General features: G+C 42.7%; 1 protein-coding gene across 1 annotated transcript in view; it reads right to left on the bottom strand.

Moving 5' to 3' along the window:
• LOC138953165 (nesprin-1-like) overlaps nucleotides 1–13,808 on the bottom strand; it is a gene marked incomplete in the record, with an annotated part of 316,807 nt that overhangs the window by 253,995 nt on the left and 49,004 nt on the right. Inside the window, 17 exon segments of the mRNA XM_070324965.1 lie at nucleotides 82–246; nucleotides 726–866; nucleotides 1,325–1,651; nucleotides 1,863–2,027; nucleotides 2,600–2,752; nucleotides 3,223–3,379; nucleotides 3,987–4,156; nucleotides 4,673–4,993; nucleotides 6,260–6,577; nucleotides 6,904–7,077; nucleotides 7,492–7,653; nucleotides 8,964–9,164; nucleotides 9,329–9,448; nucleotides 9,974–10,180; nucleotides 10,586–10,741; nucleotides 11,356–11,634; nucleotides 12,092–12,412. Coding sequence (XP_070181066.1) covers nucleotides 82–246; nucleotides 726–866; nucleotides 1,325–1,651; nucleotides 1,863–2,027; nucleotides 2,600–2,752; nucleotides 3,223–3,379; nucleotides 3,987–4,156; nucleotides 4,673–4,993; nucleotides 6,260–6,577; nucleotides 6,904–7,077; nucleotides 7,492–7,653; nucleotides 8,964–9,164; nucleotides 9,329–9,448; nucleotides 9,974–10,180; nucleotides 10,586–10,741; nucleotides 11,356–11,634; nucleotides 12,092–12,412 — 3,537 coding nt within the window.

Raw genomic sequence — 13,808 nt, 5'->3', positions numbered from 1 at the left:
CTGTATTTAATAAATTCATTCCACCAAAAAACAGTGCAAACAACAACAGCAAAAGTGTTTTTTTGTTTACACCAAACCCACCTGCAGCCTGTCCAGTCTGTTCTGCAGTGACTGTCGATCACCCCCAGCCTCTGCACACACGGCCAGCCGGTCGCGGGCAGCACCCATCCAGTCTCTGCAGGCCTGTACTGCGTCCTGGTAGGCCTGGTGCTGCTCCACGCCACCCTCTGCATGGCGCACTTGAGCCTGCACAGTCAGTGAAGAGTTGACATTTGTCATATGAGTGGATAAAGAGGCAGTGATCTACCTACCCGCACTGGACTTTATAGAGACAGATTGTTCCAAACAGATACTTAACAACATACACATGCACGCACGCAAACGCATGCACGCACACACACACACATATTGAAAACAAAAATCCACCCACTCACACACTTAGAAGGAATTGAAATTCACAAAGACCTCTAACATTTCTGACAATCATTCTGGGACACCAGAAACAAAATGCATGAAGTTTGCCTGCTCAAGAAACACAAAAACTGCTATTTATACTTCACTCAGCACACAAAATTGCAGACATAACTTCGAAACCATGCCTCACAATTGTAAGTGACAACTAGTTTGTATGCTTTCTCTATTACCCTAAATCAAATAAAATAAAATAAATATCTTATTGATAACACAAACGAGCTGCTGAGACAAAAGTCAGAAAGTGTGCATACCTGAGCCTTGCTGCAGAGGGTGTTGTATTTGGTGTTGAGTTGTTTCAGCTTGTTCTGGACCTGGGCAGAGGCCAGTGCTGTTCCCTTGTCGCTGATGCTATCCACCATGGTCTGATGAGACAGAATGTCCTGGCACTGGGTCTGAAAAATCACAGAAGAATGAATGCACATGAGCATTGTTTTGTCTGCAAATACAGCGGCCTATATTCTGGAAAGAATAAGTATTTTACTGGTTGAAATAGAAAATCATGAAAATGAATTTCCAGCTGGTACAGCCCATCAGACACATATTAAAGTCATTACTGCTTTGTTGCAATATGTTTCAATTATTGCAATGACTGAGTGACCCGTTTTAATAAGAGCTAGGGCTCCTGCATTTCTGCAATAATGGTTTGCATAGTATCCAGCGTGATTAGTTATTTCACAAAGGTCAAGTATATTTTCTCAAAGAAATAAATCTTTCGCAACCATTATGTTTAAACAGACACTTCTGCAAATTCTTACCCTGAAACACTATAACTGAACCTTCCTCTCTTGTAAAACAAAATTTACTTCACCAATCATCATAATAGTTCATAGTCACTTCTGCACATTCCTACCTTGAGATTCTGCAGCTGAGCCTTCTTCTCCTGCAAGGTTCCTTTGAGTTCTGGTTCTCTGATGACCTGGGTTTCCATGTCGTGAACCCACTGCATCAGCTGGTCAAAGTTCTCGTCAAACGTTGACCACTGCATGCGGCTGCTCTCCAGAGAGCGCTGGGTGTCGTTGAGAGAGTCGTTGAACTTCTCCCAGCTGTCGCGCATGTTACGCAGTTCACGACGGATCTCCTCGCGGCCCTCGTTGGAAGTGTTGGGGTAGAGTTTCTCGCCTGACTCCAGAGCTGCGTTGAACAATGCCAGGCCTTGTTCCTTCTCTGCCATCAGTTCCTGCAAACAGTTCACTTGAATTATAGTTATTAAAAATTATTTGATTTATAGACAATTATTAAGGAATCACTCAGAAGAGGCGTAGTCAATGTCCATGTGCAAAGATGATATTTCATATTGGCAAACACATAAGATATTTTACATGTCAAAGTCATCACCGCAGTACAGGTTTACAGTCAAAATTTCTTTAACGTGAAAACTTAACACCCACCTCAACGATGGCTAGCTTGACGTCGAGGGAATCCTCGTCAGCCACCATGTCGCTGCAAGAGTCCAGCTGCTGCTGGGCCTTGTCCATCCAGTCAGTGCACGCCTTGTGTCGGTGCAGGAAGTTCTCATGGTCATCCATATTCTTCTCTGACTGCTCCACTTGTTCCTGGGGTGCAAAAGTTGTTGATACCAACACTGCTGTACACCCTTTTAAGACCAACAATCTGAGGAAACCCAGTCTTAAAAAGGAGTCTTAACCCTTACAATGGTGCAATTCTGTAACACATGTTATATAGCCACTGGTGAATTAACAGAGAAAAAAATAAAGAAAAACGGTCATATAGGTTTTCGCATCCATGGGAGGTCATCGTAACCGACCAAACAGACTGAGCCAGTAGCGCGACATATGTCGTGACAACCAGGTGACAGTATACGTAGAGTAGCGCGACATATGTCGCGACAGCCAGCCTAAGGGTTAAAATGGGGGTAACTTTACAGAGGCTATGAACAGACAATCTGAAAAAGCAAGGGTCTTAAAAGGGGGGAGGTCTTAAATTGGGGTGTCTTAAAAGGGGGATTCCACTGTACATGTAGAGTTAAAAATCAGACACAAAACCAGGGACATCATCTGTCACTATTAGCCTGAGCGTCAACTCTGTCCATTTAGACAAGTCTATTCAGACAATAAAATGATATAATTTTTCTTTTGACTGGAACAACAAATTTAACTTAAGTTACCTTTGTGGCGGCAGCAAGAGCCTGGAATCTGGTGAGAAGCTGGTTGGCGTAAGATGCAGTGCGCGTGTCTCCACTGGAGTGAGAGATTTTCTGGGCCATGTCACGCATTTTTTCAAAATCTTGTTTGCGGTCTTGTACTGCTTTGTCCAGGTCCTGTGGTGAGAGCAAAAAACATATTATTTCAGAGACAAAATAACATGTACAGTACAATCAGCTCCAACTTACATTCACATACAACATGTATCACCTTGTTGATGACCATGTTATGTTGTTAATTTCTCCAAACATATTGCTCTCCAACTGCCCTCAACCATCTCACCACACATTTTTTCACAATACAACAGTCCAGATTGTTGCAGCATGCAACTAATTGCAAACCTTTTATAAAATTTATTTATTCCACATGTTTTCACATTCAACCATCTCAGCACACATCTGTTCACAATAAAGCAGTCCAGACTATTACAGCATGCAACTAATTACCAACCATTCTGCAGTCCAGACTATTACAGCATGCAACTAATTACCAACCATTCTTCATTTTTCTCTCATCGCCCCAACATACGATTTACATTCTGTATCGTTTTTTTTCTATCAAACAACACACAAGTGGCGAATCTTACCTGGAAGAAGTCTAGCTGGTTTTTCTTGGAGGCAATGTCGGGTCTGAGGGAGGCCTCTCCACGGAGACTGGCCTCTGTGTCCTTGAGCCACTGGGCCAAGGCCTCGTGCTGACTGTCGTATGCCTCCCACTGGTCCACTGAGCTTTCCAGTTTATCTCTGAAACACGGACACAGCAAAAACAAATGTTAACATTAAAAAAAACATTGGTTGTGTGTGTGATGTGCTCAGTCTGCTTAAAGCCATATGTACTCGATGACTATACACGCTAATTGCTTTACCAACAGCTGGAGACATGCTAAATTAAGTTCCCTGCAAGATATTGTGGTCTAGGACCCCTTAAATGTTGAGATATTTGAATTTTTATTTTGATCTAGATCGTCCTATTTATAGATTTGCCAACAGAGGGAACGTTGACGCAAGGGAAATAACTCCGCGTCTTTGTTGACATCCTCACTTTTTCAGAGGCTAGAACAAGCTGTAATGCATGTATATGGTCCGCGCATGGCGACATATCGTCATTACATGGTCTTATGGTGCGTTTGACATCAATTATGGGCAAACTACACTTTGTAAACACGGGAGCGCGTACATATGCCTTTAAGACCACAAAACAAAAAAATTGAGAAGATCAGGAGAAGATATCTGAAAATGGTGGTAAACTGACAGGCATTATGAACAGAAAATCTGAGAAAACAGGGCCCTTGAAATAGTTATCTTTGGTTCGAAATGAAAAGAGGTTGAAGTGAGAAGAATGGAGACTTACTGTGTCTGGTCCATCTGTCCGACCAGCATGTTCCACTCTTTTTCCAGATGTTTGTTCTGCTGTTCCAGCTCGGCCAGCTTGGCTTTGGGCAAGACGTCACGAGCCGCCTCCAGTCTGGCCTGGGCTTCTTGTTGCTTGTGCTCTCCCTCCTCCATGCCTTTGTGTAAGTCCTGTAAACAGACGAGATATTTTAGTTTGCTGTGATATTAGCAGCATTTGAGTTCCCTCTTATTGTTCATTTGTTGAAAGGAAGCAACAAACCCATTCTTTCAGAGATAAAATCACAACAACAACATCGTCCGTTGCGACGATAACCTAAAAAGGTTCCTGCAATGTATCGATCCTGATCCTGAACAAAATGGTGACCAAATACTTTACCCTCAGGCCTAAAACAAACCTTGGCTTCAGCCTTGACACGAAAAAAAGTTCTCCAGAAAATGGAAGTGAAATGTGATTAGCGTCTTTCTCTTTGCATGATTGTTTTGCTCTCATATAAAATGGAAGATTAGAGCACTCTGAACTATGCTAGAAACACTGACAAGTTTGAACTTATCTCTTTTGATACGTAGCGGCACACGCACACACACACACACACACACACACACACACACACACACACACACACACACACACACACACACACACACACACAAAATAGAAAAAACACTTGTGCAACTCATGCTTACTTTCATGGTAGCCAACTTGGCCTCCACGCTGTAGCGATCTCCACCTATATCTCCGCACCAGGCCAGCTTCTCTCTGGCGCTGGCCAGCCAGCGGGCCTGCTGCTGTTGTGCTTCCTGGCAGTGTTGTTCCAGGGCTTTGACCAGGGTGTCGTCGATACGCTCTGCCCGACCAACCAAAGACTCAAACTTCTTGGCCAGAACGTTGGCGTCTTTGGCAAGGCTGGACATCTCGACGGAAGGGTATTTGGCGAGTAGCGTCGAGGTTTTGTCTTGTATGGCAGTGATCTTCTTCATGTGGGATCCCAGCTCGTCTTGCAGGCCCTGAACAAGGAAAAAAGAGGAATAGTTAGTAGGAGGGATAATTACCACAGTGAGTGTAATCCGTGTTAATAAGCACTAAAGAAGAGATATTCTCAACAGAAAAAAATCACTCACAGACTTAACTTTTTTGTTCCGAACCGTTTGACGCTGCAGATTCACAGCTTTAAGTGGTGTTATGCCAAGACAAGATTCGAGAGAGAAAATGTTCCCATGCAGAGCATAACTTCACGACTGCATAGTGCAAGACTGCATTGCACACAAGTAAATTATTACACCAAATCCCCACCTACCTTTTCCCTTCCCTGCCCAACTTTTACTCTGCAAATTACAAAACAAGTCGCGTGAGGCGAAAATACAACATTTAGTCAAGCTGTCGAACTCACAGAATGAAACTGAACGCAATGCAATTTTTCAGCAAGACTGTATACTCGTAGCATCGTCAGTCCACCGCTCGTGGCAAAGGCAGTGAAATTGACAAGAAGAGCGGGGTAGTAGTTGCGCTGAGAAGGATAGCACGCTTTTCTGTACCTCTCTTCGTTTTAACTTTCTGAGCGTGTTTTTAATCCAAACATATCATATCTATATGTTTTTGGAATCAGGAACCGACAAGGAATAAGATGAAAGTGTTTTTAAATTGATTTCGAAAATTTAATTTTGATCATAATTTTTATAATTTTAATTTTCAGAGCTTGTTTTTAATCCAAATATTACATATTTATATGTTTTTGGAATCAGAAAATTATGAAGAATAAGATGAACGTAAATTTGGATCGTTTAAAAAATTTTTTTTAGTTTTTTTTACAATTTTCAGATTTTTAATGACCAAAGTCATAAATTAATTTTTAAGCCACCAAGCTGAAATGCAATACCGAAGTCCGGCCTTCGTCGAAGATTGCTTGGCCAAAATTTCTATCAATTTGATTGAAAAATGAGGGTGTGACAGTGCCGCCTCAACTTTTACAAAAAGCCGGATATGACGTCATCAAAGACATTTATCGAAAAAAAGAAAAAAACGTCCGGGGATATCATTCCCAGGAACTCTCATGTAAAATTTCATAAAGATCGGTCCAGTAGTTTGGTCTGAATCGCTCTACACACACACACGCACAGACACACACACACACACACATACACCACGACCCTCGTCTTGATTCCCCCTCTATGTTAAAACATTTTGTCAAAACTTGACTAAATGTAATGATCATCTTTTAAATTAAACGCTGAAGCTATGTGCACAAAACCCAGTCCGCATCATCCATGCCTCACCTTGCAGTCTGCCAGCCGCTTGATGATGTCATCATCTTCGCCAGAGATGTCATCGCAGCGAGACAGCAAGTCCTTCAGCTGGTTCATCCACTCCGTCTCTTCCTGCATGGCTTGTTGCAGGTCCTGTTGCTCATCGGAAAAGTCTGACATGGTCGCGGACAGCTGATTGGCCAGGGCTGTAGCGCGCTCAAATTTCTCTTCAATCTCACGCTGAGCATCCTCAAGGTCAGGGATGGCCTGACCTTGGTTCAGCTCGCGAAGGTCGTTGATCTTTTGTGCCACTTCTGTCATGACCTCTTCAAAGTAAGGTGCTTCCTCCTGTAACATAACATAGGAGAAGTCATGAATGGCTGGCTGTTCAGCACCTTTCATCAAGAAAACAACTGCAACATGTCTGGTTTGGATGAATAATCCGTCCTATCAAAACTTTTGTGGTTTAACCATTCAGAATCCGGATGAAAGAATGAAGTAATGGGGGGAAAAAATGATCGTACTACAATGCAAGTTGCTACAAATCATATTCAGGGCAGACCTTTTGTATTAAACAGACATGAAACATAGACATTCTTTTTAACTCAGTGTGAAACTTCCACAGTGAATATTCCAACGCAAAAGCTATACAGCCTGCAAGACAGGATACTGACCTTGAACTTGGTGAGCCTGGACTCTATGCTGACAGCATCGTCAAAGTGTCGAGCGCTCTCGTCCAGTTTGTTGAGCATGCCGGTGACCCAGGTGTTGACCTCATCCCTGCCAGAGGTCACCTGGTCCCAACACACCAGCTGGGCCTCCAAGTTCTCCTTGTGAGCTTCTATCACCTGCACAAAATTGTTACATTTCAGTTGCCCTGATCAATGTTTTCTACACAAGTGTACACTTCAAATTGCTGTGATGATGTGACGGCTTGTCAAAAGCTCGTGCCATTTCTGAATCTGTTTTTCTTGGCATTGCTGAAGTGCTGTCCTCGTTCCATCCATTGCACCTGCTTGCAAAACTGTGTTTCAAAGTGTATGCTCCATACATGTTTACGTCAACTGGTCCAAACCCTTCTGACTTTTCATCATCAAACACATCAAATTTAAAATGTTATATCTGCTTCCCATGGAGTTATGTCAGCTCCAAAATAAATCTGAATGAAATAATCTACTTTTATTTATTTTACAGCGTCATGAGCTCTTAGGAGAGGGGTTTATAAATATTCATGATGATTATTATTATTATCATCACTGTACCTTGTTGGCATTCTCCCATTGGGCGTTAACATCATCGAGGTCCTTTTCCATGACTTTAGGGCTGAAGTTTGGCACTTTGCGTAGTTCCTCCAGCAGTTGTAACCCCTTGCTGTTCATGTGGTCCAGTTGGGTCTGGTTGGCATGCAGTTCAAACTCTGCAGTCTAACACAAATAGATATGAAACAATGTTACTATAAGTGCCGAAAGGGAAGAATGCTCAACAGCCGCACTTACGGTCTAGTTAACTTAAAAAAAAGAATTTTTAGACCAAAATCCTAACACTTCATCATTCATAGCATCCTGCACCTTTGATGGCGACTTTTCCCACGTTCCTAAAAGACAGAACACTTGACCTATAAAAAAAAGTCTCAGCGCTTGTAAAACTGTGCATCATTTTTACATTTAGTCAAGTTTTGACTAAATGTTTTAACGTAGGGGGGGAATCGAGACGAGGGTGTGGTGTATGTGTGTGTGTGTGTGTGCGTGTGTGTGTAGAGCGATTCAGACTAAACTACTGGGCCGATCTTTATGAAATTTGACATGAGAGTTCCTGGGTATGATATCCCCGGACGTTTTTTTCATTTTTTCGATAAATACCTTTGATGACGTCATATCCGGCTTTTTGTAAAAGTTGAGGCGGCACTGTCACACCCTCATTTTTCAATTAAATTGATTGAAATTTTGGCAAAGCAATCTTCGACGAAGGCCGGAGTTTGGTATTGCATTTCAGCTTGGTGGCTTAAAAACTAATGAGTGAGTTTGGTCATTAAAAATCGGAAACTTGTAATTAAAATTATTTTGTTATTAAACGATCTAAAAACAATTTCATCTTATTCTTCGTCATTTTCTGATTCCAAAAACATATACATATGCTATATTTGGATTAAAAACAATCTCTGAAAATTAAAAATATAAAAATTATGATCAAAATTATTTTTTCCGAAATCGATTTAAAAACTATTTCATCTTATTCCTTGTCGGTTCCCGATTCCAAAAACATATAGATATGATATGTTTGGATTAAAAACACGCTCAGAAAGTTAAAACGAAGAGAGGTACAGTAAAGCGTGCTATGAAGCACAGTGCAACCGCTGCCGCGCCAAACAGGCTCGTCACTTTCACTGCGTTTTGCACTCGCGGCGGACTACGTTCAGTTTCATTCTGTGAGTTCCACAGCTTGACTAAATGTAGTAATTTCGCCTTACGCGACTTGTTTTTAATCTACATTAACAAAACTCTTGCAGTGTTGTTCCCAAACACAGAAGACAATAGGTCAGTTGGACCTGGATTCAAAATTCATATCGGTCAAAATGTCCCGGCCTAAAAAAAAAACTGTTGTGTAAGAAGACAATCCCATGTATCAAAACTTTGGACATTCGACCGGCCTGAAGTTAAAACAAAAACTCAGAACAAAAAAGTATGTGTAAATGACAGAAAACTGAAGCCTGGGAATAACACTTCTCTTGACTAACCTTGTGTTGATCCAGGGCACGTTTGACATCAGCCTGGTTGTTGAAGGCGATGTCCTGCTCCACAAGGGGGCTCACGTCTTCCAGGACTTTGCTCACACCCTCTTTGGCGTCGTTGTAGGCTTGCCACTGGTTGGCCACGCCGCTGTAGTACTGGTGCTGTTCGCCCAGCTTGCCCTGAACTTGCTCCCACTCTTTGTTCACCTGATGAATACAAAGTGAGGATGGAGAAACTGTGATGAAAATTAAAACATTACCTGCTATTCAGATTTGGTCTTGTGACAGATGTTTTTTTCCACATGGGATTACGTTGATGTCTAACAAAGCCGTCACTGAACTGAATACTTCAGCCGAGCAATCAAGGTTACCTGGCCCAGCTGTGCTTGGATCTGTGCTGCCTTGGAGGGGTCAGCATGCATGATCTGGCGGCCAAGCTCACGCAGCTGTTCATACGCTGGGTTGCGGGAAAACACGTCATCACGTATGTCCTGCAAACAAAATCACAGTGAGTGTTAACTTATTTGGAAAAGATGTTTGGACTTGCAATTCAAAGTTTCAATGAAATGAGCAACACCTTGTTGTTTAGTCTTTGCTTCTGTACACAACACATTACTCTCTGGATTTCCTCACTGCAGGTCATTTGTAAAAATAAAAGATAATATTACATCAGCTGCTGGTCTTTCTCCTCTGCTTGACTAGATCACTAAAATCACCAAGGAGAGCAGACAAATACTTCACAGTTGAAACGTCGACCATAACACGCATGGGTAGATCATCACTTTCACATCCCACTTTCATAATGTAGTCCTTGTTCTAATCCTAAAAAAAAATCTCCACATTCTCCAGGAGGCTTCTTCTTTTATATGTTCTTGCTCTTACAATAATGTTTAACCTATTGGGTTTACATACATGATGACCCCTCAGAATACAGCTGAGAAACATAACCACCATCACCACTACCAGAAACAACACGACCATACCACCACCAACAGAAATGAACAATGCTAACTCACCTCAATTTCTGCCACCAGGTCTTTGATTCCTTGCAGGGATGAGTTTCCAGCCTTGGCGTCAGCAAGCCTGTCATCCACCTGTTGCAAGGCTTTGACCAGGGCGTCCTTGCGTCCTCCAAAGTCGTCGCTCAGCTGTAGCAGTTCTCCTAGGTGTTCTTCCTTCTGGGCTGCCGTCTGGCCCACTGAGTCGCACATGTGCTCCAGAGCCTGGTGAATAGAGATTAGGTCTCACTGTAGTTTAGGATCAAATTTGGGTGGAAATGTGTCTTCTACTTTCAGTTCTCCTCATACACAGTCCAGCATACAGAATTTGGATTTAACTGTGAATTCATGAAAGTCATCTGTTCACTAAAATCTAGGATGAAGAAGCAAACTGTCATGTATACTATAGCATGAAAGATTTCCCCAAATTAATCTTGGACAACATTAAAAGAAAAGAAAAACGCAATGCTGAGTTCACTCCATATCAAGTTTGAATGAGTCTGGAGTAAGTTTGTAAACTCTCCAGTGGTATATCCTGATTCTCAAAAATCTTGTTATATGATGTAAACTTATCAGGATACCACCATGATTTACGTCCACAGGGCTCCATTAATCTATCTGTATGCTTACCTGCAGTTCAGATCCAAAGTGCATAGTTCTCTGTGTGGCGCGGTCCTTGATGACCATCTGTGCGTTGCTCATCATCTCGTCCAGGCCTTCTGCCTGCTGGTTCCAGGGACTCATGGACTTCCGCAGCTCCTGCACCTCCGCCATGATCTTGGCCACCTGTGTCAGATTCACACAAGTCTTTTCGTTGGCACACTGGGGTAATTTAATATCGCTCAGCTTTTAGAACCAGTAGAAAGAAATGCAGCTACATTTACTAGCACACTGTTTGCGCATGTCTGCACGCTCATCCATTCATAATAACATGGGTGCAACCTGGAAAATTCCAAAAACCGGCAAAAGTTGGGGTCCAGCTTTTTTAGTATTTAAAATGCCAAAAAAAACCTCCTGGAACAAAAACATCGGCAGCCGATGAAACCAAAAACCGGCTGCCGGCGTGTAGCCGGCAGAGTTGCACCCATGTAATAAAAAGATAAAAGACTCTAAATCCAGTTGAACAGAACTGCCTATGCCTGGGGATGGGGCATAAAAGGCCAGAACCAGACACAGTCACAGACCTTGCGGTGGGCCAGTTTCTGAGATAAAGTGAAAAAACCAAATAAATGATGTTCTTGGGAGTGACAACAGCATATGAACCAGAAGGAGGAGGACTCTTGATATCCACAAACTGCAGACAGGACAGCGACATATTAGGGTTAATAATTACAATTTTTTACTCTGAACATGACAGTTACACACCGTCCTTGTATTCATAACGTCATTAATTGTCTCACCTCTTCCTCCTTAATGTCAGGGGAAGCAAGTCTGGCCTGAAGGTTTTTCAGTTTGGTTTGAGCGGTTTTGTGGGCGTCGCTGTAGTTGTTCCAATGACCACACAGCTCTTCGCGCTCTCCGATAAGGTCCTCCATCTTGGTGTAACCATCCACAAACTTGTCGAAGCGATCCATAAGAACGGCTCGCTCCTCTTCGCTACAGTTCTGGATGAGGTCTTTGAACTCCTGCTGCAATGCCTGGAAAGCTGGGTCCATCTCTCCGTTCTCCTTCTTCATGGCCTGTTTTAACAAAGATGTCGGTGGTGATGAACGTAATTGCTTTTGCAGTTTAACTTACACGATAAAATATTACTGTATCAATGAAAGTAATGGAGAAAAAAAAGGTGTTTTTTATACATTCAGCGCAGCAGACGTAGGGAGGTTAGGCCTCTAAATACACAGAACAGTGAGTGAGAGCTATACGGAACCAGTTGTCTGGCACCAGAGAGAATAAGCATTGCAATGAACAGTTTCATAAACAAATTTAAATCATAAAATCTGTCATTCTCACTTCACTTACTGTGACAGTCTACTTGACGTGAACTGTGAACACTTGTCCACACGAAGAACACCACTCTATTGCTAATAATATCCACTGATCACAACATCCCAGTGTGCTAAAACATGAGGAATGCAGCTTGGCAATGCCAATGCAGCAATCACTCCTATATTTACACTCAAGCAAAAGACAACGCACCTTCAGTTTAGCCATTGTGTCGCCAACTTCATCAGAGTAGATCTCACTGCCCGAGTCCAGTTTTCGCTGCATCTTCTTCACCCATTTCTCCATGTCGTTCAGGCGACCGTAGAAATCTCGGCGGTGTTGCAGCGCTGACGCCAAAGTTTTCTGTCGCTCAGCGACAGAGGCGTTTGCCTCTTCAAAGCTGCCGCGCACAGAGTCCTGTTTGGATTTGAGCACCTGCAGACCCTCGGGGCTGGCGTGGGGAGCGAGCTGCTCAAACTGCCGCTGGAGGGCGTTCAGCTGAGGTTGCTGGCTGCGTACTTCTTCTTGCAGAGCCTGTTGGAGAGACAGAGGGTTTGGGATTTGTTGGACTTAGGGTTCCATACTTTTCTAATAAGTCAGGCGAGTTGAAATAGTTCTAAAGCAGTTATGATCGTTTAATGGCTATATAGAAAACCTGCATTGTCCAAGGTTTATTTTACTTTTGATTTTATATGTACATTTTATTGGCGGAAACTATGCAAACATCCACACACCAGCTCTGAACCACAACAACAGCAACCACACACGTGCATCCAAGGGTCTTCATGCTCATACACTTTAACACATGCAAATATTTGCTTGATAAGGTTCATACACAGACATGCAGACATTAATATCTCTCACTCACCAACTCACTCATGCACGCACACACACACACACATGCATGCACGCACACACACACCCTTCTTCTGATAACATGCTTCAGCTCAGTCATGCAAACATGCACAGATAAACTTCATATATGCATGCAAAGTAAGAACCTTCAAACGGGTGGTAGAAACAAAGAAGACACAAGACAATCACATATTTCTGGCCCTATAAGTTAACCACGCCTTCCACCTGCTTAGAACCATTCTGTGATTTTACATGCTCTAACAACCAGATATACACTTTGCATATTCAGGCATCCAGTACTAAACAATAAAGACACTTATTGTGCAACAAGTAGATAGTAAACAATTGAACATGCATGTGTAATATTATCTTCAACAATGCAAAAGCTTTCTTGGGAAAACCTTTTTGTTGTTGGCTGTCAGACTGAATGTAAACTTTGGCCACTTGTGTACATTTGTAAACACAGGATTCTGACCTGCACATGTCATGCAGAAATTCTATCAGGTAATAGACAAATTCCAGAAATAACTCTCGTCGGATTTGTATGGATTGTGGAAGAATTGCTTTCCCTTGCTTTCCATAGAATCACTGAGGCAAGCTACATTTAACATTGTACTTCTTCTTCTTCTTCTTCTGCGTTCGTGGGCTGAAACTCCCACGTACACTCGTGTTTTTTGCACGAGTGGAATTTTACGTGTATGACCGTTTTTTACCCCGCCATTTAGGCAGCCATACGCCGTTTTTCGGAGGAAGCATGCTGGGTATTTTCGTGTTTCTATAACCCACCGAACTCTGACATGGATTACAGGATCTTTTTCGTGCGCACTTGGTCTTGTGCTTGCGTGTACACACGGGGGTGTTCGGACACCGAGGAGAGTCTGCACACAAAGTTGACTCTGAGAAATAAATCTCCCGCCGAACATGGGGACGAACTCACGCCGACAGCGGCCAACTGGATACAAATCCAGCGCGCTACCGACTGAGCTACATCCCCACCCTAACATTGTAGGTTTGTCTAAGTGTTTCTATGGAAACAAGGAAAAGCAACTCTTCCACAACCCATACAAACTTGACA

Source organism: Littorina saxatilis, linkage group LG17 (genome assembly GCF_037325665.1).
Source record: "Littorina saxatilis isolate snail1 linkage group LG17, US_GU_Lsax_2.0, whole genome shotgun sequence".
In the NCBI taxonomy this organism is placed as follows: Eukaryota; Metazoa; Mollusca; class Gastropoda; order Littorinimorpha; family Littorinidae; genus Littorina; species Littorina saxatilis.
Note: the sequence above shows the minus strand (reverse complement) of the source record. Positions and strands in the feature narration are given on the sequence as shown.